Raw genomic sequence first — 27,915 nt, forward strand, 5'->3', positions numbered from 1 at the left:
GCGGGAAGCGGAGCGACGCGGCCCCAGCCCGCTCTGCTTTCCTTGCCCCAGACCCAGCCATGTCACTTGGGGGGGGTTGGGGAAAGGTCCCGCACTCACCTCCAGCAGGAAGCGGAACGCCACACAGCTGGGAGCTGGCAGAGTGGAGCGGGTTGGGGCCGGGCTGCTCCGCTTCTGCCGGTGAGTCCTGGGGGGGGATCCCTTCCCCCAAGCCCCCTCCCCCAAGTGATATAGCTGGGGCTGGGGGGAGGGAAGCAGAGTGGGCTGCTCCCGGCCCCCCGCTAATCCCCTGGGCCACTCTGGGACTGCAGGGCCCCCAAAAGTGCCCCCCAGAGCTCCTGCCTCCCAGACTCTGGTGGGGGAGTCCCTGACCACCCCTGAGTCCCTCTGCCCCTTATCCAACTCAGAGCAGCGTGTTGGAGCTTTACTGCATTGTATGCGAACCCGCGGTATATCGGGTCGCGTTATATCAGGGTAGAGGTGTACCATATTCCACAAGGATAGTTTCCTTACAGCTACACCCTAAGTTCCTTACCAAGGTCATGTCAGCGTTCCACCTCAATCAGTGTGTCCATCTACCTGTCTTCTGTCCCATGCGGACAGGATCCTGCACTCCCTTGTTGTCCACCTTGCACTGGCATTCTGCCTCCACAGGACCCGCACCGTTTGTGCATCAATGAAAATATTTGTAACCATTGCCGACGAATCCAAGGGCTAAACCCTCTCTTCCCAGTGAATCTATCCAATGTACTGTCACGTGATGGTGTCACAGCACACTCAGTGCAAGCAGCCAGGTCGGCCTGCCTAACAGACATCTCGTGGCAAGACATCTGTCATGCAGCAACACACATTCACATCCCACTATGCCGTCACCCAAGGGGCAGCTGTGGATGCTGCAGTGGGCCATGCCATACTACAGACTGCAGTTCCTCTCGCATCCTTGCACCTACCTCCAGACTGATCACTTCTTGCTACTCACCCATGTTTGGAACACACATAGGGACCATCACTTGAAGAGGAGGAAGAGGTTAATTACCTGTAACCAGAGGTTCTTCGAGAGGTGTGGCCCCGATTTGTATTCCAATACCCATCTTCCATCCCCTCTGCTGTGGACTGGACTACTCACTGGAAAAAGGGTCACTGGAGAAGCATTGATCCACCCGGCCTATTGTACCCTCAGCTGCAAGCACAAGGGGATGCACGATGCACATGTGGGTCAAGGGATACTGCTAAGAAAACCTTCTGGCTCTGGTGCATGGTGGGCATGTGCACTCACATTTGGAATACAAATAGGAACCACACGTTTCCAAGAACCTCCAGTTCCAGGTAAGTAACCTCCTCTTATTACCACCCTCTATGTGTGTCAAGGGGTCTCTTTTAATGTGTGTGTTTATGCAACTTCATGCATTGTCTTCACATTTCTGTCTATAGCTTGCATATTTGATCTCTGTGAGAGCTGGGACTACCATTAAAGCCAACCGTGTGTTTGTATTTATCTTGAGATGTGAAATTGGTGTATTTTCAATGTTCACAATGAAAAATCATTATAATGGTAGTAATGAATTCATGACCACAATCCTCATCGTCAAAAATATGCACCAAAACTGATGTGAATTAGTGTGCTTCCATCAGGAGACATGACCTGAAACCTGTGAGTTTCTACAAATGTTGGGAAAATAAAAGTTGTATGGGTATTTGCAGCTATAAAGTTAATTTTAAAAATTGCTCCTTTGCTGACATTTTCCAAAGTGTTTTGTGAGTCTGCTTGATATAAACAAGATGTCAAGGCTATAAATTTGTAATTCCTCAGGGCAGGCATTAGAACTTGGAAGTTCAATTATAAAACACACCAACCAGTACTGTCTGATTTTTAAAAAATCAACAGCATCTGGAGAGCTGGGTTTTTGAGTAACCTGGAGTTCACAATGGTTGCAGCTATCGCAAGTGGAACCAGAGAGTGTCTTTTTAATAGGGTAGACTGTCCTTCACTAACTCCTATGGGGGCATGACCCCTTTCCATGTCACATCTTGTTTGCTGCAGTATCTAATGTTTTATAGCTCCTGAGAGCCTGTATGGCTTTGAAAGTACATTGAAGCAGGGGTATGGTTTGTTACTTATTAACAAGTACAGTTTTACACGATGCCTCATGACGAGCAAATTTTCTTACTATAGCAAGGGTCATCTTCACTTGTAAAAATATGGAAGGTGGTAATAGAACAGACCAGTGTATTTGGATACCATGAAATATCCATGTGGTGTTAGCTTTTCTATATTAGCATCTTTCATAAGATGTTAGTGAATATGGAACTTGTTAATACATTAGTGAAGTGAAGTTGCTAATTCATAGTTTGTACCATTTTCAGAGTACAGGGATAAAGCTAGAGCATTCAAATGATAGGAGGTTCCTGGGGAGGAGAAAAACCCTGACTCTAATTACTTCCATTTTGCAACATATTTGAACAGGATTTCTAAGAGAGAGACCCATGATTGCATGTTGATAAATGCAGTATCAGAACCTGAACAGAATAGAACTGAAGCAGGTTGTGACCCCCTTGGGGGCATCAGAACAGAGAGAACCTCTCATCTGTTAACATATTGAATGCCTCTTGTACCATAGCTTTAACTTGCCTACTAAGTGTCAGTTGATGAAGGTGTAACAGCTAAATATGTGTTGTTATTGACTTTAGTAATTGGTCTGACCTGAAGTATTAGAGTGAGGTGAATAGCAGGTTAGTAAGGCAAGCCTTTCAACTCACTCTTTGACCATAGAAATCTGGGGGTAACCAGTAAACACTATCATGGTGCTCTTATACTAGTCTTCATTTACACACACCACAAAAGTGCTACATCATCATCATGTTCCCATTACGCCTCTGGCGTTTAGGGCAGCAACGAAGATCCTCCACTTTGTTTCTGGCAGGTTTTTTCAATGGTTCCCCAGCTGTGCCCCAGGTTTTTCAACTTGGCTTCCACAGCTCTTTGCCATGTTTTCGGGTGGACTCGTTTTCGCTTGCCTTCAGGTGTCCATATTATTGCTACTCTGGTGATGGAATCAGTTTCTATCTGAAGCGCGCTGCCAATCCATCTCCACTGCCTCCTGGCACTGATGGTGCTCGTATCCTCTTGGCTGCACTGTGTCAATAGATCTTGGTTTGAGATTGTTCTGGGCCAAAAGATACGGAGGATTTTTCTGAGGCAGGTTGTATGGAATGAAGACAGTTTAGACATGTCATACTTTCTCATTCCCCAGCATTCTTGAATGTTGAAAGTACGGAGCTCTGATAAATCCTGAGTTTGATTTTGGTGTTGTATTTTGATGATTTCCAGACTGTATTTAAGCTCCTGAAGGTGTTCCTGGCTTTATTGATTTTGTTCCGGATATCCTGGCTTGCTCCACCATCCTGGTTGATGGTGCTCCCCAAGTGTATGAATATGTTCTCACCAATGTAGAAACAATCTTCTATCCGTACTGGTGCTACATATTTTGCCATAAAGGACCGTCTCTTCTCGAGAAGTCAGAACTGCAGTAACAACAGAGTTGCAGGTCAAGCTTAGAGTGCATTGACAGAGCAATATAGGGAGGATTTTACATGTTATCAGCCCACAACACTATCTAGTTCAGGCCAGTCCTAGTAGTGCTTCATTTTCATGAGCAGAATCATCCATAACACTGGAAATAAAAAGGAAACGGTTGAAAGTGGTTTTTGGTTAGACCTCCAATAAACTGTTCTTGATTTGTTGTCAGACTTGTCGTCCCTTCTTCAATACAGGCAGAGACTGACTCCTAGGCCAACTGAAATTATACAGAAAATAATGGTGAAAACTGATGCATAACAATTTTCACTATTTATATGGTGCTGTAATTTTGCATGGCAATTAGATTTTTTTAAGACTTAACAAATAGACCCCTCAAACTCTCTCCCTCTTGTGGTTCTCAGGTTCTGTCCTAGCTCTGGTACACCTAATGGGGCAAGATCCCCACTCATCCTTGCCTTTTACCAAGAATTGATAAGTGCAATTTATTCTCATGATGCTCCATCATAATTCTTCATAGTGTTTCCAGTTCAATACTTTTGGGTCTGCTTTGCCCAGAGCAAACAGGTTGATATCCACTGTCTGTCCCTTTCTATGTGTAATTGTTTCTTCCCTTTATTTGCAAGCAACCCCCTGATCTTGCATGCCCCTGGCTCAAAATAAAGTTCAGATGTATATTTTCACTGTTCCTATCATAAACTAACTTAGCTGTCACCCTCTTCAGGACATTTTTAGTAAAATCCTTTTGTATGCTAATTAGACTTCTGCTGATTTGGCTCTGTGTTACCTGAAACCTGTTTAAATTTATATCCAAGAGTGATAATGCTAAGGGACAATATTTGTATAATTCCTCCTTATCCATAATTTCTATCTCAGTAATTCCAAGCAATATGAATGTCGGCCAGATGAATGAAAATGATTAGAGACCATTTCATGTGGAGAGACTGAAAAGATTGGTGCTATTTAGTTTAGAGAGGAATTGAATAAGACGGTGTGGTGGAAAAAAATTAATTGACACAGAGAAGTTAAATTGGGTGCTCCTGTCCAGCCTTTCTATTAAATAAATAAATAAATAAATAAATAAATAAAAGATTGGGAAGGAGCAGGAGGGAGAAGGGAATATTCAATGAAACTGAAATTGATTAAAAAAACCAATTTAACTCACCCATCAGTAACAAACCTTGCCTTGGGCAATCAAGAGGGTAAAATTTTACAAGGTTGCCTGGGCTGGACAAAGATAAAGCTTCTAGTTTAAAGAGTTGATTGCTCCCTTTGTTCAGTCCTACAAGCTTTTGAAGACCCATGTGTTTTTACTGCACCTCAAATGGCAATCTGTATTTCACCAACCTCACTACAGTGTGTTGAATTTAGTGAATAGACAGATTTAGCCCTGGTTTAAATAGTGTGTATTGTATTTCATTGGCTTGGTCTGAGGCTAAAATATTTGTTCCTCCATTTGCAGAGAAAAAATGAGGCTTTGAGAATTTTTTGTTTAACCACAAACTTGGAAGAATGTTCAGCTTCTTCTAGTTACAATTCCTGCTGGTACCAATGCTTCAGTTTCACATGATGCCTACCAGTAAGGGAGTAGGATATTGTTGATGGCCTGAGTGGGAGATGGAGCAGAGCTAGTAATCACTGGCATGTTCAGAAGTAGTCATACAAAAATGTAATATTTTCTTCTAAGCTGGGGCAGAAACAAATTGGGGTAAAAGGAGACTTAAAATACAGTGAGGACAGTTAACCATTGGAACAATTTACCCTGGATTGTGGTGGATTCTCCATCACTGGAAACCTAAGATTGAATGGTTTTTTTCTAAAAGATCTGCTCTAGATCAAAAAGGAATTAATTTGGGGAAGTCCTATGGCCTGTGCTATTCAGTAGGAGTTATATTAGATGATCAAAGTGGTTCCTTCTGGTGTAATAATCTATGAATCCCTGATGTTTGACCATCTTAAATTTTACTTACGAGGTGAGGCTTGGGAAGACAGGTGTACTGTTTAATACCAAATAAAGCTTAACTTTGATCATTTGGCCAAAAAGAGGAAACTCAGACCACCACATGCAACTTCTCTTGTTTGGCTGAGGTCAAGTGACAGATCTTCTCCCATCCCCAAGAACAAAGCGAGTCAGAACTTCAATCTGGATTTAGGGCAAAGGGTCCTGTCTCCCCACTTTGTTCTACTGGCTAGACTATGAGGCTCTGGATTAAGAGTACTACCCCTTTCTTGTGGGGTATGTATATTATCTGCTCTTTACCTTAGGATCAGCATAAAGAAGCAGAGAATTGTTTTGGCCTGCAACATGGCATGTATGATATGATTATGCACTTAAATTCTCTCTGGCAGGTGTGTTTTTTATAGAGGGACCAAATGTGTGGCCACTGGTGAGAATCTATCGAGGTGGCTTTCTCCTGATAGAATTCCTCTTCCTCCTGGGCATCAATACATATGGCTGGAGGCAGGCTGGAGTGAATCATGTCCTCATCTTTGAACTCAATCCCCGCAGCAATTTATCCCATCAGCATCTCTTTGAGGTAAGCAGAACAAGCCACAAGAGCCACGGTGCATTTTAAACATCAGCAGAATAAATCATCCTGTTTCCTTGGAATGAATGGTAACATAACTATCGAGAGAAGGTTCAGGAAAGGCCAACAAAAATGATTAGAAGTATGGAGCTGCCTCCATATGCGGAGAGATAAATAAGCCTGGGACTTTTCAGCTTGGAAAAGACACGACTAAGGAGGGGATATGGTAGAGGTCTACAAAATCATGACTGGTGTGGAGAAATTAAATAAGGAAGTGTTACTTACACCTTCTCATAACCCAGGAACTAGAGGTCACCAAATGAAATTAATAGGCAGCAAGTTTAAAACAAACAAAAGGAAGTATTTCTTCACCCAAACCACAGTCAGCCTGTAGAATTCTTTGCCAGAGATTGTTGTGAAGGCCAAGATTATAACAGGGTTCAAAAAAGAACTAGATAAATTCATAGAGGATAGGTCCATCAATGGCTATTAGCCAGGATAGGCAGGGATGGTGTCTCTAGCCTCTGTTTGCCAGAAGCTGGGAATGGGTGACAGGCGATGGATCACTTGATGATTCCTGTTCTGTTCATTCCCTCTGAAGCACCTGGCATTGGCCACTGTCAGAAGACAGGCTACTGGACTAGATGGCCCTGTGGTCTGACCCTGTAGGATGTTCTTAAGTCAAGAAAAGGAGGTTACTGATGTGTTACTGATTTCTTTCAGAGTAACAGCCGTGTTAGTCTGTATTCGCAAAAAGAAAAGGAGTACTTGTGGCACCTTAGAGACTAACCAATTTATTTGAGCATAAGCTTTCATGAGCTACAGCTCACTTCATCGGATGCATACTGTGGAAACTGCAGAAGACATTATATACACAGAGACCATGAAACAATACCTCCTCCCACCCCACTCTCCTGCTGGTAATAGCTTATCTAAAGTGATCACTCTCCTTACAATGTGTATGATGATCAAGTTGGGCCGTTTCCAGCACAAATCCAGGTTTTCTCACCCTCTGCCCCCCCACACAGAAACTCACTCTCCTGCTGGTAATAGCCCATCCAAAGTGACCACTCTCCTTACAATGTGTATGAAAATTAAGGTGGGCCATTTCCAGCACAAATCCAGTTTTTCTTGCCCCCCCCCCCCCCCTTTTCCAAAAACCACACACACAAACTCACTCTCCTGCTGGTAATAGCTTATCCAAAGTGACCACTCTCCTTACAATGTGTATGAAAATCAAGGTGGGCCATTTCCAGCACAAATCCAAGTTTTCTCACCACCACCCCCCAAAAAACACACACACACAAACTCACTCTCCTGCTGGTAATAGCTCATCCAAAGTGACCACTTTCCCTACAATGTGCATGATAATCAAGGTGGGCCATTTCCAGCACAAATCCAGGTTTTCTCAACTCCCCCTCCCCCCCCCCCACACACACAGACTCACTCTCCTGCTGGCAATAGCTCATCCAAACTGACCACTCCCCTTACAATGTGTATGATAATCAAGGTGGGCCATTTCCAGCATAAATCCAAGTTTAACCAGAACGTCTGGGGGGTGGGGGAGGGGTAGGAAAAAACAAGAGGAAATAGGCTACCTTGCATAATGACTTAGCCACTCCCAGTCTCTATTTAAGCCTAAATTAATAGTATCCAATTTGCAAATGAATTCCAATTCAGCAGTTTCTCTCTGGAGTCTGGATTTGAAGTTTTTTTGTTGTAAGATAGCGACCTTCATGTCTGTGATTGCGTGACCAGAGAGATTGAAGTGTTCTCCGACTGGTTTATGAATGTTATAATTCTTGACATCTGATTTGTGTCCATTTATTCTTTTGCGTAGAGACTGTCCAGTTTGACCAATGTACATGGCAGAGGGGCATTGCTGGCACATGATGGCATATATCACATTGGTGGATGTGCAGGTGAACGAGCCTCTGATAGTGTGGCTGATGTTATTAGGCCCTGTGATGGTGTCCCCTGAATAGATATGTGGGCACAGTTGGCAACGGGCTTTGTTGCAAGGATAGGTTCCTGGGTTAGTGGTTCTGTTGTGTGGTATGTGGTTGTTGGTGAGTATTTGCTTCAGGTTGGGGGGCTGTCTGTAGGCAGGGACTGGCCTGTCTCCCAAGATTTGTGAGAGTGTTGGGTCATCCTTCAGGATAGGTTGTAGATCCTTAATAATGCGTTGGAGGGGTTTTGGTTGGGGGCTGAAGGTGACGGCTAGTGGCGTTCTGTTATTTTCTTTGTTAGGCCTGTCCTGTAGTAGGTGACTTCTGGGACAGACAGAACCTGGATTTGTGCTGGAAATGGCCCACCTTGATTATCATGCACATTGTAGGGAGAGTGGTCACTTTGGATGAGCTATTACCAGCAGGAGAGTGGGGTGGGAGGAGGTATTGTTTCATGGTCTCTGTGTATATAATGTCTTCTGCAGTATGCATCCGATGAAGTGAGCTGTAGCTCACGAAAGCTTATGCTCAAATAAATTGGTTAGTCTCTAAGGTGCCACAAGCACTCCTTTTCTTTTTACTGATTTGATTATAGTGATGAAAGCAGCTCTTCCTTGGGCTCTATAATATGGAATTCAGAATTTTCTTAACTTCGTTTCTCTCCTCCATCTTTTATTAGATTGCTGGATTCCTTGGGATGTTGTGGTGCTTGAGCCTGCTGGCATGTATATATGGCAAATTCACCCATGTCCCTATGCAGGTGAACCCACTCATCTTGTATGGATTCATGTTGCTTTTCCTCATCAACCCCACCAAAACTTTGTATTACAAGTCCCGGTTTTGGCTGCTCAAACTGTTGGTAAGTCTGGAACCTCGTACAAACTCAAGAGAAACTGATGTGGGTAATTGAACTTAAGTAGTTGAAGTGTGTCCAAATACATCACTAATTTTCAGACTTGGAAGTGTATGCCACACAATTTTATGCATGCTTTGATTCAATAGTACTCAAGCAAGTCCGTGCGTAAAGAATTAGACGTGTATTTGTTGAGCATAGAGTTACAGAAGTTACTCTCAGTCTTTGTACTATTTCTGTTATGCTCTTATACCAAGGGTATGTACACACACACAAAAATAAGCATATGTGGTGTATGCATGCACATACAAATGTACCGTATAGCTTTCCTCATGTCTCAGTCATGCTCACTGTATCTCTTCCCTAACAAAGTAGTTTGGGTAACATTACAAAGGGCTGCAAAGCAAAACTGACAGAATGCTGTTTGCCCAAACTGAAAATGGGCCAATACTCAAATAGAGTATTCATGGGTGGCAGACTATAGCTGAGGTAACTTTCCTTTTATAATAACTAGTTGAAACTACTTTTTCAACATTTCTTTTCTATACTTGTTCTGAATGAGAGAGATTAATATTTTAGTATTGGCTATTGTTTCCCTGGTAACAAAAATCCGTAAAAAATGAATGGAAACATATGCTAATGCAATATTAAGATTATAAATGTAAACATCAAACCAGTAGTTTTCAGCCATCTTGACCCAGGGATCTCTTTCCAGTTTTTCCCAGAATGCATATACCCCTGCCGCCACACCATATGCCCACACATCCTTTAATTTTCATTACTTTTAATCAGATTGATTCTGTCATCTTTTCACTCTTGCTGTTACTGCTGTGAAGGCTTGGGTTCTGTCTGGGCTTCTTAGAAGACTTGAAATTTTCTGGCTAAATAATTTTTTGCTCAATTTGCACTGTAAAAATACTGAGTGATTTGCAGGAGGGAGGATTAAGGCCGTATAGGTGGGTCCTGGAGTATCCTCCTCTGTGGAATTATTTTGCTAACACTTGCTAAATATTTTTTAAATGGTGCTATTTGGAACAATTCAAAGATAAGACATAAAATTGGTTTTCAGCATGAACATGTATATGCATATACAAGTAGACATTAAGTGTATTCAGATTTTGTTTATATACATCTTATTTTAATCTTTAAGGGTTCAATTTTCTAATAGTTTTAACATGCTGAGTCCCTGCTCCTTTTATGCTCCCTTCTTTTCCTTTTCCCTTTCATCATTCAACAGATCACCCTCTCTCTTACTCACAAGTGCTTTTTCAGATGCAATCTTGCTCCTTTCTCCTCCCCTCCTTTCTTCAGTCCCTAGCCTGGCCACCTGTATTACTGCCGCCTTATCTGAGGGAAGCTAGGCTAGTCTCCAGCCTCCCCCTCCCACACTCCATCCCCATTGGAAATAAATTAGCAGGGAGTTTATTAGGGTCCATCCTGGTTCAGTTTTTGCCTTCCGTTGAGGAACAGAAGACATCTCTCACCTCCAGATGCTCTGCAACATAAACTAGTTATATTTCACTCTGACACAAAGGCGGGGTTTTCCAGACCAATATTAGTTCTTGAAGGGAATACAACACTTTTTTCCATAAAAGGAACTATAATTGGTTTTATTTCTGTGGGGAGTGATTGTGTGGGTTCCAGTCTCTCAATTATAGCATTATTGTGGCACCACTAGCATAGGCACAGTGAAACATATTGGCATGATAGAGCTAGAAAGGAAGCACTCGAAGTCTTCGCAATGACAGCAGCTTTGGAAATTCTGCACAAAGTCAAAGGACCTCACACAGTTGTGCCCATAAGATAGTAAATGAGACTTTTTTCCCCCCTGTAGTCCCCCATCACTGAAATAACAAGCTCTGATTCATGCATGGCAGGTTACCTGCACAGCTTCTTAGCAGACAGATTGCACATTTTGCTTCACATTAAGCATTGCAACTGCCGTGTGTAAGTTAATGAACAAAGACTAGTTGATGGACTACATTGGGAGTGATGGTGGCAAGCGGAGATAACACAATAATGAAATGAATTGAGCTAGCAAAACTATTAAAATATAAAAAAGCAACTTCTGCAATTATTACTGCAATAACCAGAGTTCACAGGTGCAATCTAGTTAATAGTTTCCTTTGTAAGAAACCTTGGAGGTTGACACATCTACGTGAATCAGAAAAGCTTGCCCCTTGTGACTAATTGGAATCTGAAGGAGAGAAGCCACTTATACAAAAGGTTTCTAATGCACAAATCTCATTGCCCATTTTGACACTAACAATAGACACTTAGTCCCATTTATTTACCTTGGGTACAAATTCAAAACTATGTATTTCATTAGCTTCATCCAGTATATTCTGTGCCTTTGGACAACTCCCTGGGCTGGTATACACAACTTTTTTACCGCTTTCACTATATCAATTTAGAAATAGATTGTGGTATAATCCACCCATTGTGTGAACAGTGACATTGGTATGGCATTTGCATCAGAATAGTTTTTCTTTATTTCTGTCCAAATTTATTGAAATTTGCTGTATGTTATAAGCATCTTTATATGGGTATACCTGTGTCCATGCTAGAGGTTGTAGTGAATTAATCACCTCTCTGTCTAAACTGATATAGTGAAAGAACAAAAACTTTGTGTATAATAGCACTTTGGCTGTGAACTCAGTAAGGCATAGTGAACTGACACCTACAGGCTTGAGGTCTCTTAAGGAGAGATGGCTCACAAAATGCAAGATGACCTTAATGTTGCAAAATAATACAGTACATTTAACTATATGTAAGGCCAAAAAGCAAACAGACCACATGAAAGAATAGCTATAGGGGCAATTTATGTTCACCCAGATATTATCAAAGAGGGGTTCTGACTACATAAGAATTTTTTATGAGTTAGCCAGGAAAGATCCCTCCTGGCCATATTAGAGCTCATTCTGCTAGGGCTCGAGCAGTTTACCTGAGATATGTAGAGCAGCGACGTGGTGCTCGATTCACCCATTTACCTAGCACAGGCCTCCAGATCAGATGCCAGTATTGGTAAGGCTGCCCTGCAGTCAACACTCAAGAAGGACCCCTTGTACCCAACTCCATGGAAACAGACAGCTGCTTGTTAGTCACTAAGAATGAAATCAGCGTGGGTAATTGCTTGAAGAAAGAACAGTTACTTAAATTACGGTAACTGTGTGCTTCTTTGAGGTGAGTGGTTCCCACGGATTCCATGATCTGCCCTCTTTCCCTGCTAATGCGGAGTCCTATTCCTTTGGGATTCTGTATTGACGAAGGATCTGAGGAGCGAATGCTGTTCATACCCTTGGGTAGAAGGCACAAGGACACCTATGGTGCAGGCGCAGCCCCAACAGAAGCTGCTAGCCAAAAAAAAAAATCAGTACTCAACCACGGTGGTGCACAGGTGCTCTCAACGGTAGAATGCATGTGCAACACATCTTGAAGAATCACAATTACTGAAGGGTAAATAATCTTAGCTGTTCAGTGCCATGGTGGATAAGCAAGCCCAGGGAGCACCTGGTTTTGCAATGTAGAAATCTAGCAAGAGTTTACAGGTAGATGAAACATCCATTACTTCAGCACTTTTTAAAACTACAGTTGTCAGCTCCAGAATGCCCATATTCACCCCGGCTGGGAAATGGTCCAATCACAAAGGTGACCAAAATTTGAAACTAAAATTCAGGTCTTATTCTTTGTATTTTAAGCACAAAAATATTTCTTAATGTTGTCAGAGCCAGGCTTTGTTAGCTCTGGGGTCTGGTTTTTGGTAGATGTGGCAGTTTCGGCAGCTGCCAGGGTGGATTTGATTGGTGGTACTTGTCACTGGGAAAAGTCCACTTGTAACCGCACTGTAAACTCTGACCTCTCCCTGTACCTCTGGCACCTTCTCTCCCAAACCTGATTGTGTACTTGGGGCTCAGCTGCTTCTTTATTCTTTATTCCAGTGTGCTCTCTGCCTGCCTCACTATTGAGCTGTGTAGTCATTGGTACACAGTGGGGTCTGGGCTATTGCACATGAGCAGTGTTCCATGCAGAACTGCATACCAAGGTGTGCACTGGTCAGTGGAGTAGCAAAAAGGAGACACGTTAGGGTGAAGAAGTAGGATGCAAAGAGCACAGAAGCAGTTGGGATTAGGAGGATGGCCAAAGGGTGGATTATATTGAAAGTGATGATTCAGTTCCCAGTATAAGTGATGAGAGAACTAGTGCCTTCTCTAGGGTTAAAACACACGCCTGGTCACTCTGTCTGCTGTAAACTTCAGATGGAGAATTCTAGTCCATCGTTGTATCTATCTAGCTTAGGTTTTTATACGGAAGTCCAGCCCCAAAGTATCTGAGCACCTTCCATGTAAAAGCAATTGCAAAGTTCCTAGTGGACTTCATAGAGCATCTCTCTCTCTTCCCCCTCTTTGGGCTAAAAACACTACTTGAGATAAGGGCTTTGGTTTTGATTGATTAGATATTGTTTGTTTTTTAGGTTGACTTGTTTCAGCAATTTTTTGGTTGGGATTAGTTGTGTAGAAGGTGATGTCAGTGCTGAGGGTCATTTTTATGGTGGAAAGGTCTTTTTGAAGAGAGGTTTTGCAGTGTTCCTTAATTACTGTTAGACTGGATTTTCCTGATGTCCTTTGGATGCTTGTTACATAGCTGAACCCTTCAGCTGAGAACACTTTGTCCCTAACTCTCATGTGCTTCTTCTTGGGCTTTGTGATGTGCATTGTCCTAGAGGAACACAGCTGTGTCTCTAGTTCACACACTGAAATGTAGTCTTTAAAGTAGCTGTGGCTTGATCCATTAATTGCTTTGAAGATTAGGACCAAAGTCTTAAACTGGCATCAGAAACTGACTAGGAGCCAGTGGAGAGACTTGAGCAAAGCCCTGATGTGCTGTGTTCTGTTTTCTTCCAGTGTCTGCCCTGCATATTAATAGTAGAAACCTTTTACTCCTCTACAGATCAGTTTTACCCAGTGCTTTCTTAATAGAAAGCTTCATAAATGTCTGAACTGCAGGACAATACTGGTGTTATCTTTTAGTTACTATAACTAACCAGTCAGGGTCAGTTGTAATCAAAGGTAGTGGAGCATGAACATTGCCTGCTTTGAAAGGAGTTTAACTGCTGTCAAGCCTTGGAGGGAAAGTGGGCTGGGATGGAGAGGGAGTCTGATTAATATTTGACAGTTAAAATTTCCTCTGCTTTTTTAATGTAACCCTTTAAACTCTTGAGGGATTTGGGGGCCCTACATTAAGGCTGAACACTGCAGACACATGGTCTTAGGGGTTGGTATACGAATCTCAGTCAAGGTCAGATTAGAGGCCAAGATAGTGGTCCTGGACCTAGTGGGTGTCTGGTGTGGAATGGGGAAGAAGCATGCTAAGATGTGCAAGTGGTTATGGTGGAAATGCTGGGGAGGAGGGGTCAGAAGCTATTGTCAGTGTCATAGATTGGGAAAGATTGGTTACATAGCACACTCTTAAGTGGGGATTGTGAGTTTCTTTGGAGAATCTTGGCTCTCGCTTTGAAGAGATTAAAAAACTCAGGCCAGCCAGAAGGGAAAGGCTGTGAATAACTGAACACAAGGGGAGGAAATGGATGTCTGAAAGAGGAAATGTTATGCTCAGTTTTTGTGAGCGACGGGGAAGTTCTATGCCAGGAGGAGTGATGAAATGGCAGATCTTTGGGGGGGAGCAGTGTGATATTTCATGTTAATTCAGCACAGTCTCATCTCCTGCCACTGTACTGTCAGTCTGCTCTATTAATATCTTTCATGCTAACTTCATGCTGTTTTAATTCCCAGTTCCGGGTGTTCACAGCCCCCTTCCATAAGGTAGGCTTCGCAGATTTCTGGCTGGCCGATCAGCTCAACAGCTTGGCTGTGATACTTATGGACCTGGAGTACATGATCTGTTTCTACAGCTTTGAGCTGCAGTGGGACAACAGTGCCGGACTGTTGGCAGATACAGGTATAGTAGTGATGAAGATGTGATGGTAACAAATATGTATGAACACTTTGCCCAATAGTCCAGGAACATTGATACAAACTGAACATTTCAATAGGCAGATTATCTTTCTGTCCTTTAGCAAAAATTCTCCCAGTGACATAGGAAACTCATCCCATCATAAAACACAGCCCTAGAAATTTTATTCTCCCATCCCTTACTGCCCTATTTTCCAATCCATTCGTCTGGTATAACCTGCTTCTGTGACTGGGGTGACCTGTGTTTTTCAAAACTCGTTTGCCAAGATTTTGAGGTGTTCTTTGGCAGAGGAAAGACACAGCAGTTTTCCAGGCTTGGCTGGCAGTTTTTCAGACTCTTTTCCAACCATGCAATCACAATTAGCCTTTTGTTGCTGCTTAGTGTTAGTGATTCATAGAAGCATTGCAAAGCTGATTACCAAGCATTCAGGGTTTATGGGGAAATAGTCTCATGAGGATTTTTTCCCCTAAGGGCTCTTCTCCTGAGGGTCTTCCATATTCCTAATACAGTTGTGTGGGTTCCTTTCTGTTTGATCTGTGCTTTCCAGACTATTTCTTCCAGGTCCTATGTTTCAATGTTGTCTTTTCTTCTGGATGGAATGGCAGGAACTTTCTCAGAGCTCATTGGTGCCATTCATTATTCAATTACAGTTGACATTGAGAGAGACAAGGGCTATGCACACTGCCTCCACATCATTACCAGCTTGGAGAGCAAGAGACGATATCTAAATTTTAACTCTGGTCTTCCCCATGGCAAAACATTATCTTATGCCTCTGGACGAGTCCACAGTCATTGTCTTTCCATTTTAACCAGTAACCACTGACAAATCATCTTGACAGTGGGCCTTTAGCATATATTGAGAGAACTTGAAGCCTGTTTTCTGCATACATTAGCATTACTTTTTATTCCTCCAGTCTTGCCTACTTCAGAACCTTCCACCTGGTTGTATTAAGGCTGCATTCTAAGGGTCTTTTCCCTGTAAGCATTAGTTAGAATTAAATTAAACTGTTTAAAACAAAAAACTGTGTATACTAAAGTTTTCTGCATCAAACTAAAAAGTGGAATAAGAACACAGTTTCCCCTGGAAGAAATACTGATTGATCGATCTGAGGGAGTGAACAAATTCTGTATATTGATGACCTGATGTTTTTCAGGTGTGCTGAGCACATTTTGGAAATTAAGCCATAAATGACTAGATATTCACTTGTGTAAGAATGTAACAGACTTTGGAATTTACACTTAACTCGTCGATTTTTCTGCCTTTTCCCAGTTACTTATTGGCAAAAATCATTGCACCCCTAAAAATGGGATTTTCTTATGCTAATTGGTGATGTGACCATATTAGGAAACCAACTCAAATCGGTTGATAGTTATAATTAAAATGACACATTCAACTTGAAATCTACATGGCGAGATCCACACAAACAGGAGAAACATTGAAATTAAGTATACACGGTGCTATCAAATGCACAAAGTAAATAAAATAAAACAAAAGATTTTTTTCCCCTATGCTTTCATTGATAGTAATCTTACTTGCTATGTGTAACAATACTAGGTTTTAAAATTTTCTAACTGCAGTGTGTTGTTTCAGCTGTCTCTCTTTAAACCCGAGCAGTGATCTCTCCTGTTATTGAAGGAAAGGGGTTTGGAAAACCTTTCCTTGACTGAAACACCTGGTTGTGGGATTGAAAATGTTGAGATGCTAAATATAGATGCAAGTGCAAAGCATTGTGAATTGCACCGTTGCTTAGGATATTACAATTGCTGCTTCCAAAAGCTTAGTTTCACTCATCTCTTCAAGGAAGGTAGAGGAAGTGAGACAATTGGAAGGGAATGAGAGAAGAAATTAAGTATTTTGTTTCCATGTCCACTGAAACATCTCTTCTCTTGTAGGTGATCAGATTTGTAACAGCTACTCCTACGGTGTGCGAGCAGTTGTCCAGTGCATCCCTGCTTGGTTGCGTTTTATCCAGTGCCTGCGCCGTTACCGTGACACCAAACGGGCCTTTCCTCATCTGGTTAATGCTGGCAAATACTCCACCACCTTCTTCATGGTGACATTTGCAGCCCTTTACAGCACTCACAAAGGTATTGGATTTAGTTATTTCACAAAACTTTGCAGAACCTCCTGCTGTCTTTTGTCAGTTTCTGCTCCTCAGTCATCTTTTCTCACAGTGGTGCTAACGTTTATAGAGAGAAAACAGGATTATGGATAGAGCCCTGCAAATCCATGGGTATCTGCTTTAATCCATGGACCATTTTTTTGGATAGCCGCTCAGATGCAGATACAAATTGTATATCCACACAGGGCTCTGACCATAACAGATTCACCAGAATGGAGTAGCTGCTGCTGTTACCCAGCCCCCAGGCTCCAGCTCAGCTCTCTGAATTGCACAGCAGCGGGTATAGCCCACTGGGTATTCTGGTAGTTGTAGTCCCCAGCTTGCTTGGACGGAGGAGGTAAACTACAACTCCTAGAAGGGAGTGAGCCTAGTGCCATTTTAAAAGAGGTATGGTGTGTGATTTAAATTAGCAGGCGGCAAGGACCCTGTGCTATGAGGGGGAGAGTAGTTATCGACACTCTCTGCCTGGGACTGGTCTGCATGCATTACTGCTCCTGCAGCTGCCTAGGGGTGTCTGAGCTTCCAACCCCTCCCCCCTCGGAGGGTGGCGCGACACGCAAGGGCCCAGGAGTGTAGCCTTCCTACCCAGAGTGGGGAACGAGGGATGGTGGGGGAAGGAGCAGGTGGTGGGGCAAGCGGTGTCCGGGGAGAAGTGGGCAGTGGTTGGGGGCTTGGCAGAGCCCTGCATCACTGTTAAGGGCGCTGGAGCCCTCCTAAAAGTGGGGGGCTGGGGAGCTCGCCCTCCTGCCCAGAATGGGATGGGGCCGAAAGCAGCCCCCTACCAGCCCCCAGGTCTCCCACCCAGGGCAAGTGGAGGGACCCCGGCTCCTCACAACTACCCACATGGCTCTCCCCGATCTGGCTCTGGCTGGCGGCGGGGGCCTCGGAGCTGCAGCTTGGCCATGATAAGAGCCAGGCAGGCAGCTGTGGGGAGCCGCAGCGGCCCTCCACCTGCCCTGGGTGGGGGGCCCGAGCAGCCCCCAGCCTGTGTCCCCACCGCCCCTACGTTCCCCAGGGCAGGTAGAGAGTCTGCAACTGCATGCTGGCTCCTCACAGTTGCCCACCTGGCTCTTATCATGGGTGGGCTGCAGCTTCAAGGCCCCCACACCGTGGCCGGAGCCGGGGCAGGGAGCTGGTGCGGAGTTGCAGACCCTCGACCTGCCATCAGCCGGGTGGGGACACAAGCCAGGGGCTGCTCTGAGCCACCGTTGTGCAACCCCCCTCTTCCCACCACCACCACCACAATAGGCAGGTTGGGGGTCCGCTGCAGCTCCCCACTGCTGCCCAGGTTCCCCGGCAGGGGTCACTTCTCATCTTGCGGGGAAGAAGTGAAGGGGGCAGGGTCTGCCCTGGTGAAAAGTGGAAGTGCCCTGGCCCCCCGGGTTCCAGCACCACTGGTCACTGCTGCATGGTGAACTATGGAGCTGTAAATTAGAGCCTTGCAAATCCATGGATATCTGCATCTGCGGATTCAGATATCCACCGACAACTTTTGTGGATCATGTGCGGATACGCATTTTTGTATCCGCGCAAGGCTCTAATTATGGATAGTACAAATTACATTCTTACCTCACCTCTTATTAAAAGGGTGACTGCTATAAAAGGTAAGAGAATACAGCAGAATTGAGGCACTGTGGATTGAATTACAGTAAATAACATTGTTTTAAAAAATGCATTGATAACTTTGATATCAGTTCATCCCACTTTTGGCACTGATTGAATCTTCCACTGCAACTGATGATTCCTCAGTGAAATAGGACCAGTCTGTAGCATTGATTCATGTATAGTATGATGCAGGCTCAGATAAACTTTCATCAGTTCAGTTCATTTTCTTCAATTTTCCTTCATAATAAAGTATAGTGATCTATTTAAAAGTAGTAGGATTTGTCCCCAAGAGTGGGAATTGAGAACTCAGTTTCCCATTCATATGAATATGAAACGTTTTCTTTTGGGTGGGGGAATGCAATTTTTTAATCAACAGCACTGTACTGTGCATTGTACTGCACGCTGTCTACCATCGTGAGAGAGGCATTTCAAAATTTCATTTGAAATTGTTGATCTATTCAGTGTAATTATAATGGGGCTTAAACGTAGTCCGTGGAGAATTTTAAGGGGAGGGTCAAAGGTTACTAGTGATAATGAGGCCGTCTCTTTCCCCTTCAGAAAGAAAATTCTGAAACACTAAGAAATTTCCCATCCTTTTCTTTCTGTGAATAGACACTAATTTTTGACTCTCTAGATGTGTAAGGAAATGGACTGAGCTCCTACTTTATGTAGTAGTTACCAGTCCCTTGGTATTCAAGGGCTACTGTCGGAGATCAAACTGAACAGAGCTGGTCCATTATTTAGGAAGGTAGGGGAGTGTATCTTGTGCTAGGAAAAAGCCTCCTCTGGGTTTCATGTATATTTTTATCCCTTTTCCTTCTCAAGCTGGTGGGGAGTTGTTTCCAACCCATTTCACTGCCAATTGAGCTTTCTGATCCCTCAAGTTCCCTATCTCCGTGGAAACCGCAATTATTACTTGATTCTGCTCTTGTTGTGAAGGAAAAAGCTTTTAGCTCCTGCACTTCAGGCAGTCACCCTGTCTTTCATTGTTCTTTCTCCCCCAAGTCCCATGTCAGTCCAAAGCTTTATATTTTCCACTGAAATAGATGTCTGCTGTATCTACAGAAATTAGCAACAATATACACTTGTGAGGTAGTTACTCATCCATGTGTATGATCAAGGCGATTGATAGAGAAATCAGAAAAATATACAAAGCTTCCTTCTAGCTGTCCTAGTAGGATGTTTCCTTCAGGTGGACACCAGGTTTAATAGAAAACCTTGCTGGTGCCAAGAGTTGGTGCTAGTTGGAAGTGGACTGGCATCTGGGAAATAATACAAATAAAACACAAGCCTTGAGCAATGTAGATGGCGTATAACGATGTATTAGTACAAGCTGTCTGAAGACCGAAAGTCAAACAATATTCATGAATGTATTTTGTATCCAAAGGTATATGCATGCTTCTCTTGGGGGTGTTAAGTAGTAGACTTTGTCACGGCTGATAGCCGTCATGTTTGACTCCTCTGTCTGTCTCCCACCATCACCTCCACAAAGACTATTCCCCCTAATAGTTAAGATATTCCCCTAGTGGTTTTTTTTTTCTACTGCTTTTCCCAGTCTGAGGCTGCAGTCTAATTAAAATCCCTTGCTCCTAAGCTAGGCAATCAAACAACAAATCTAGGATGTAAGGCTTGCAATTAATGCTTCTGATGTGAACCTGCCATACCTTCATTCAGGAGGACTGATTAAGTTTTTCACCATTAAGGGCGTTCCAAAATAGTCACTCTTATGAAGAGGGAGGAAATTGGTTGGGGGCAAGCTCAAAAATATGTGCTTGTAAAATATGCCTGTTTAATATAAGTTGGAGCTCTTCTTAGTCCCCTTGAATTTTGCACCTGTGCCAATATCACTGACAGCAGGTTTCATTGCTATTGTGTATAATTTTACGTCTCTCTTCAAATCTGACACTTGGTCATAATGAGGTGTTTACATATCATAGAGACAGGGCCTGTTCAGATTGCTAGTTTAAACAAGGGCTACCCTAGAACACATCGTCTCATCCTTGGCATAGGGGAGGTGAATTGAGAAGATAATACTGTCATTTAAGGTTATTTGATTTTTGAAAAACAGAAATGGGCCACAGCTGAGGATGGGCAGAAAGTGTTCTCACTCCAGTTTTCCAATCTCACCTCTCTCCAGCCATGTTCCTTCCCTCTTGCCCCGACGGCTCTTCTCTTCCATGCAACCTGGTGTTCCCCAACCCTTTATCAAAGGACCTCAGGGCCCAGCTGTCTCTGCTCGGCTCTGGTGAAGAAGCTACTACAGCCTTCTGGCCACACCCTGTTAATACCAGACACTTCTTTAAGGAGTGTCCCTATCAGTGCTCCTCTGTGGGTGTATCTGCGCCCCTGTGCCTCTAATATGAGATTTTAGGTAGCAGTGTCTGTTCAGCCTGCACGTGCGCTCTCCCTCCCTCATAGTCTACCTCAAGGCTATCCAACACTGTGCAGGTGAACCGCAATCAGTTCCTTGTCAATCACTCTTGGCCTGCAAGGGAGCGAGGAGTGAGCAGTTGTCCTTCCTTATCTGCATCATTAGCATATATAGTAATTGTTTTTTTCTTTTGTTCTCCTTAAAAGTTAGTGTTTTCTTTTTACCCCTTGTGATTTAAAAAAAAAAAAAGAAAGAGAATTTCAGTTTGTTTCCCACCCTCTTCCAGGGGCATTTAGAAGACACTATAAGTTCTTTCAAGTTTAAAAAAAAAAATTTAAATGGAAGAAGAAACTCAAAATCCTACAAAAAAGGGAAACTAGATCAAATTGCTGAGTTGCCCAGTCGCTCTGGGGAAACTCTCGGCTGGCCAACGACTCAGCTTGGGAGCTTGGAGCCCTTTTTCTCGAGCCTTTGCAGGGGGAATGTGCTGGTCTTTTCAGCAACTCTACCCCCTTCGAAGTTGAAGGCTCTGATGATGATCCAAAGTCAGCACATACCCTGGAGACTGAAATGCCTTCTCCATAAGGAGGAGTGTTAACTTCAGTGCCCTGTTCTTGTGAGATCTCAGCTTTAGCTGGTGACAGAGGGAGCATTTCTGAGGGATATGGGACTCTCCCAGAAATGGTTGTAGGGGACAACCTTGGTTCAAGTGATCATGAGCTAATTCAGTTCAAACTGAACGGAAGGATGAACAAAAATAAATCTGCAACAAAGGTTTTTGATTTCAAAAGGGCTGACTTTCAAAAATTAAGGAAATAAGTTAGGGAAATGGATTGGACTGAAAAACTTATGGATCGAAAGGCAGAGGAGGCCTGGGATTACTTCAAGTCAAAGCTGCAGAAGCTATCGGAAGCCTACATCCCAAGAAAGGGGAAAAAATTCAGAGGCAGGAGTTGTAGACCAAGCTGGATGAGCAAGCATCTCAGATTGGTGATTAAGAAAAAGCAAAAAGCATACAGGGAGTGGAAGATGGGAGGGATCAGCAAGGAAAGCTACCTTATTGAGGTCAGAACAAGTAGGGATAAAGAGAGAGAGGCTAAAAGTCAAGTAGAGTTGGACCTTGCAAAGGGAATTAAAACCAATAGTAAAAGGTTCTATAGCCATATAAATAAGAAGAAAACAAAGAAAGAAGAAGTGGGACCGCTAAACACTGAGGATGGAGTGGAGGTTAAGGATAATCTAGGCATGGCCCAATATCTAAACAAATACTTTGCCTCAATCTTTAATAAGACTAATGAGGATGTTAGGGATAATGGTAGCATGACAAATGGGAATGAGGATATGGAGGTAGATATTACCATATCTGAGGTAGAAGCGAAACTCTTAACAGTTTAATGGGACTAAATCGGGGGGTCCAGATAATCTTCATCCAAGAATATTAAAGGAATTGGCACATGAAATTGCAAGCCCATTAGCAAGAATTTTTAATGAATCTGTAAACTCAGGGGTTGTACCATATGATTGGAGAATTGCTCACATAGTTCCTATTTTTAAGAAAGGAAAAAAGGTGATCCGGGTAACTACAAGCCTGTTAGTTTGACAACTGTAGTATGCAACGTCTTGGAAAAAATTTTGAAGGAGAAAGTAGTTAAGGACATTGAAGTCAATGGTAAATGGGACAAAATACAACATGGTTTTACAAAAGGTAAATCGTGACAAACCAACCTGATCTCCTTCTTTGAGAAAGTAAGAGATTTTTTAGACAAAAGAAACGCAGTGGATCTAATTTACCTAGATTTCAGTAAGGAGTTTGATACCGTGCCACGTGGGGAATTATTAGTTAAATTGGAAAAGATGGGGATCAATATAAAAATTGAAAGATGGATAAGGAATTGGTTGAAAGGGAGACTACAGCGGGTCATACTGAAAGGTGAACTGTCAGGCTGGAGGGAGGTTACCAGTGCAGTTCCTCAGGGATCGGTTTTGGGACCAATCTTATTTAATCTTTTTATTACTGACCTCGGCACAAAAAGTGGGAGTGTGCTAATAAAGTTTGCGGATGATACAAAGCTGGGAGGTATTGCCAATTTAGAGAAGGACCGGGATATCATACAGGAGGATCTGGATGACCTTGTAAACTGGAGTAATAGTAATAGGATGAAATTTAATCGTGAAAAGCATAAGTCATGCATGTAGGGATTAATAACAAGTATTTTAGTTATAAGCTGGGACGCATCAATTAGAAGTAACGGAGGAGGAGAAGAACCTTGGAGTATTGGTTGACCACAGGATGACCATGAGCCGCCAATGTGATATGGCCATGAAAAAAGCTAATGCAGTCTTGGGATGCATCAGGCGAGGTATTTCCAGTAGAGATAAGGAGGTGTTAGTACTGTTATACAAGGCACTGGTGAGACCTCATCTGGAATATTGTGTGCAGTTCTGGTCTCCTGTGTTTAAGAAGGATGAATTCAAACTGGAACAGGTACAGTGAAGGGTTACTAGGATGATCTGAGGAATGGAAAACCTGCCTTATGAAAGGAGACTCAAGGAGCTTGGCTTGTTTAACCTAACCAAAAGAAGGTGGGCCAGACAGCCCTTGAACTGGACTCCCATTCTATAATGAGCCCATGCAGAGAGCTGAGCACCAGAGTGACTTCTGGTGCTAAGCAGATGGGCTGCTGTGCTTTACACCATCTGGAGCTTTTTTAGGGCCTGTGGCTTCATTCCTAGGCACACTAAATTACCCTACTCAAGCCTAGAGATCACAAATGTGCATATCACCATAGCCAGGTCTGTGTTCCATAGCTTGGGGCACAATCTTCTGGCCAGACACAGGGAAGGGGGCATTCTTTGCCACCACAGCTAGCTGGGCATCCTGTAGCACTGAGAAGTCCAAAAGGGCTTGTAAGTGGCAGACCAATTTAATCTGAGGCCAGATGCCCCAGATCGTGGGTGAGACTATAGGAATGGGAGGCTCTTCAAAGCATTTCCCTCTTGCTACCATCCTTGCCTCATTCTTGCCTAGGTTAAGCTTCAGCCAGCTGCTCTTCTATCCAGGTGCTGGTTTTGGATAGGCACTGGGAAAGCTAGAACATTGTTACATCTATCTTTGTGGGAGAGGTGAGATATAGGGCTGGGTACTGCTGGCACGCCTATACAAAGCTAGGACTGAGCCTTGCATAACTCTTTAGCTGAGGGCTTTGGAGGTGCAGGGTGTGTTGACCTTCTGGGTTTGGTCTAAGACCTGAGCAATTTTTAGGGCATGTCCTTTCATTTCTGCAGCTTCATGAAAGTAGGGCAAGAGTATCGCCTATCTGGTGACCAAAGACAGGCTTTCAATCCATACCGCCGGTGATCTCGCCAAGACGAGCAATTGCAGAAGCTAGGACTTCTTTAGCCTGGTATGGAGAGGAGCTGGGGATTCAGATGAGGTATGGAACAGGCCAGGTCACTCAATGAAATTAATGGCCAATAATTTAAAAACAAATCAAAGGAAATATTCCTTTATGTAGCACATAGTCACCCTGTGGAATTCACTGCCATGAAGTCACATCCTGTTATTGACATCCTGTTACTGATATTAGCTATGGCAGCATTAATTACGCTTGTCATTAGAAAAGATAAGATTGAGGCGAATCAAATCTCCTGCTACAGAGCATATGCTGGGCACCCCAGCGGTCAGGCAGGAAGGCGTTGGCCACCTGCAGCATTGCACAGTGGTGGGCCTTGGGGGAGGGTGGGTCTCATCAGACAGGGGCACTACCAGAGGCAGGACACTCTGAGTGGTGTGGCAGGTTCTCCATTCTCAGATGAAAAGCGATAGATAAATCTATGGTGCCACCACCCCTCAAACTGGGGATGTTCTGTGCTCAGTCGTAACATTTACCTCACAGGGTGGGGCCAGAAGAGAGTGATGGAAACTGCCATGAGGTGACCAACCAGGAATCAAAAATTTTCCCAGGGGGCTTTATATCAGCTGTGATTTCCCTTCAAGGCTCCTGTTAAGGCAACACACTGCTTTGTTCCCCAGCCACACCAGCTAACTTCCAGCAATTACATGAGAAATAATATTTGAGCCACTGGCCTGTTTTGGGTCTTTTGTTCCCTTTTCCTGAAAACCTGTGAGCAATTAACACTAGCTCAAAGAAAACAAGTGCTTTAGCAGTGCTGTTACAGCAAGCAAGGTGAGCTATCAGGCTGGAGGGAGGTTACCAGTGGAGTTCCTCAGGGATTGATTTTGGGACCAATCATATTTAATCTTTTTATTACTGACCTCAGCACAAAAAGTGGGAGTGTGCTAATAAAGTTTGCGGATGATACAAAGCTGGGAGGTATTGTCAATTTAGAGAGAGACCGGGATACCATACAGGAAGATCTGGATGACCTTGTAAACTGGAGTAATACTAATAGGATGAAATTGAATAGTGAGAAGTGTAAGGTCATGCATTTAGGGATTAATAACAAGAATTTTAGTTACTAGCTGGGGATGCATCAATTAGGAGTAATGGAGGAGAAGGACCTTGGAGTATTGGTTGACCACAGGATGACTATGAGCCGCCAATGTGATATAGCCGTGAAAAAAGCTAATGCAGTCTTGGGATGCTTCAGGCGAGGTATTTCCAGTAGAGATAAGGAGGTGTTAGTACTGTTATACAAGGCACTGGTGAGACCTCATCTGGAATATTGTGTGCAGTTCTGGTCTCCTGTGTTTAAGAAGGATGAATTCAAACTGGAACAGGTACAGAGAAGGGCTACTAGGATGATCCGAGGAATGGAAAACCTGTCTTATGAAAGGAGACTCAAGGAGCTTGGCTTGTTTAGCCTAACCAAAAGAAGGTGGAGGGGAGATATGATTGCTCTCTATAAATATATCAGAGGGATAAACACCGGAGAGGGAGAGGAATTATTTAAGCTCAGGACCAATATGGACACAAGAACAAATGGATATAAACTGGCCATTGGGAAGTTTAGACTTGAAATTAGACAAAGGTTTCTAACCATCAGAGGAGTGAAGTTCTGGAATAGCTTTCCAAGGAAAGCAGGGGGGGCAAAAGACCTATTAAACTCGATAAGTTTATGGAGGAGATGGTATGATGGGATAACATGATTTTGGCAATTAATTAATCTTTAAATATTCGTGGTAAATAGGCCCAATGGCCTGTGATGGGATGTTAGATGGGGTGGGATCTGAGTTACTACAGATGATCATCTAGTCTGACCACCTGCACGATGCAGGCCACAGAATCTCACCCATGCACTCCTGCGATAAACCTCTCACCTATGTCTGAGCTTCTACCCCCACCCTCCACCCCAACGGCTGTATTGGGATCCTTGGGCGACATACACATCCTACATGTCACGGCCATCCATTGTCTCTCAGAGAGAGTCCACCCAATGGTCTACAGCCTTGCTGTCAGGAGCTCCTGAGCCAGGGGAGGAGGAAGCTTTTGCAGAACAGGAAGGAGGACTAGAAGGGGAGGCCACCCCTTCAGCAAACTTCTGCTTGTCTCCACCAGATGAGGCTGTAATGTCCACCCCCTGCCGTCACTAGCTGATGATTTTAAGAACTTGCAGGCTTTTAGAAAGAGGGTGGTGGGTGAGCTGCAGATTCCCCTACAGGAGGGGACAGATACACATTACAAGCTGGTGGATATTTTGCACACCTCCTCCTTGTCCAGAATTGCCCTCCCAATTAATGAGGCGATTCTAGATCCTGCCAAAGTCATCTGGCAGACACCAGCCTCCATCGCACCAATCTGCAACAGAGCCAACAAAAAATACTACATCCCTCCCAAAGAGGTAGACTTCCTGTTTTAACATCTGCAACCCAACTCCGTCATCATAGTGGATGCGGTTAATGCACAAAGCAAGTAACATCACACCAAATCAACCTCATACGGTCAGGACTGGAAGAAGCTAGATCTCTTGGGAAGGAAGGCGTATTCGTCACTGATGTTGCAGTTTAGAGTCATGAACTACCAAGCTGTCGTGGTCAAATATGATTTTATTAATTATGGGAAACTCCATGCGTTTCTGGAACATTTGCCAGAGATGCAAAAGGAGTGGTTTCAGGCCATTGTCAGAGATGGTCAGTTAATAGCCAGAACCGGCGCTACAGATGGCACAGGTGCAGCCAATATAACAGCCAATTCAGTCTCTACAGCAGTGGTAATGAGGTGGGCTTCTTGGCTACATCTTTTCAGGTTGCCCAAAGAGTGCAGGGGACAGTGGAAGATCTTCCGTTTGAAGGGCCCAAGCTCTTTGCAGAGAAAACAAACTCTTCTCTCCACACCTTGAAGGATTCCCAGGCCACATTACACTCCCTGGGGAATCTATGCTGCGGGACAGAAGAGAAGAGAGAGCCCTCAGCCACAGCACAGGTCACAACCTCCTTAGTACTCTCTGTCTCAGCACTATTATGAGCTGCAGCATAAGAGGCTGAGGGTTCAAACGCAGAAGCAGTCAGCACCCCAATCCACAACCTCTCAGACCGCCTCATCTAAGCACTTTTGGCAGGTTGGTCGAGGGCCTGAACAATTGTATCTTGCAACATCAGCTGCCCTCTACACACCTGTCACGCCCCTTCAGAAGTTGCCTGGTCTTCTTTCACTGCAATTGGGAAAATACGATCTCCGACATATGGGTCTTGGAGAGTATTTCAAAGGGTTATGCCATTCAGTTCATGCCCCATTCCCACCCTCCTTCCCCATCCCTCTTCAGGAACCCTTCTCACAGGAAACCTACTTCATCAGGAAATAGATCATCTGTTATGCCTAGGGGTCACAGAACCAGTCCTGGTGCAACTCAAGGGCAAAGGGTTTTACTCCCATTATTTCCTGATCTCCCAGGCAAAGGGAGGTTGGAGGCCCATTCTAGATCTAAGGGCATTAAACAAATATATGAAGATGCAAAAGTTCAAGATGGTCATGCTAGTAGCCATTATTTCAGCTCTAGAGCAAGGAGATTGGTTTTTGGCCC

The 27,915-nt window shown here is 43.7% G+C and overlaps 1 protein-coding gene across 2 annotated transcripts in view; it reads left to right on the forward strand.

Annotated features, from left to right (window-relative positions):
- Positions 1–27,915, forward strand: part of XPR1 (xenotropic and polytropic retrovirus receptor 1) — a 255,509-nt gene that overhangs the window by 188,239 nt on the left and 39,355 nt on the right. For both annotated transcript variants that reach the window (XM_075131507.1, XM_048860140.2), the window contains exons 8-11: positions 5,885–6,072; positions 8,692–8,871; positions 14,655–14,820; positions 16,729–16,923. In XM_075131507.1, coding sequence (XP_074987608.1) covers positions 5,885–6,072; positions 8,692–8,871; positions 14,655–14,820; positions 16,729–16,923 — 729 coding nt within the window. The remainder of the gene's footprint in view (positions 1–5,884; positions 6,073–8,691; positions 8,872–14,654; positions 14,821–16,728; positions 16,924–27,915) is intronic.

Source organism: Caretta caretta, chromosome 8 (assembly GCF_965140235.1).
Source record: "Caretta caretta isolate rCarCar2 chromosome 8, rCarCar1.hap1, whole genome shotgun sequence".
Classification (NCBI taxonomy): domain Eukaryota; kingdom Metazoa; phylum Chordata; order Testudines; family Cheloniidae; genus Caretta; species Caretta caretta.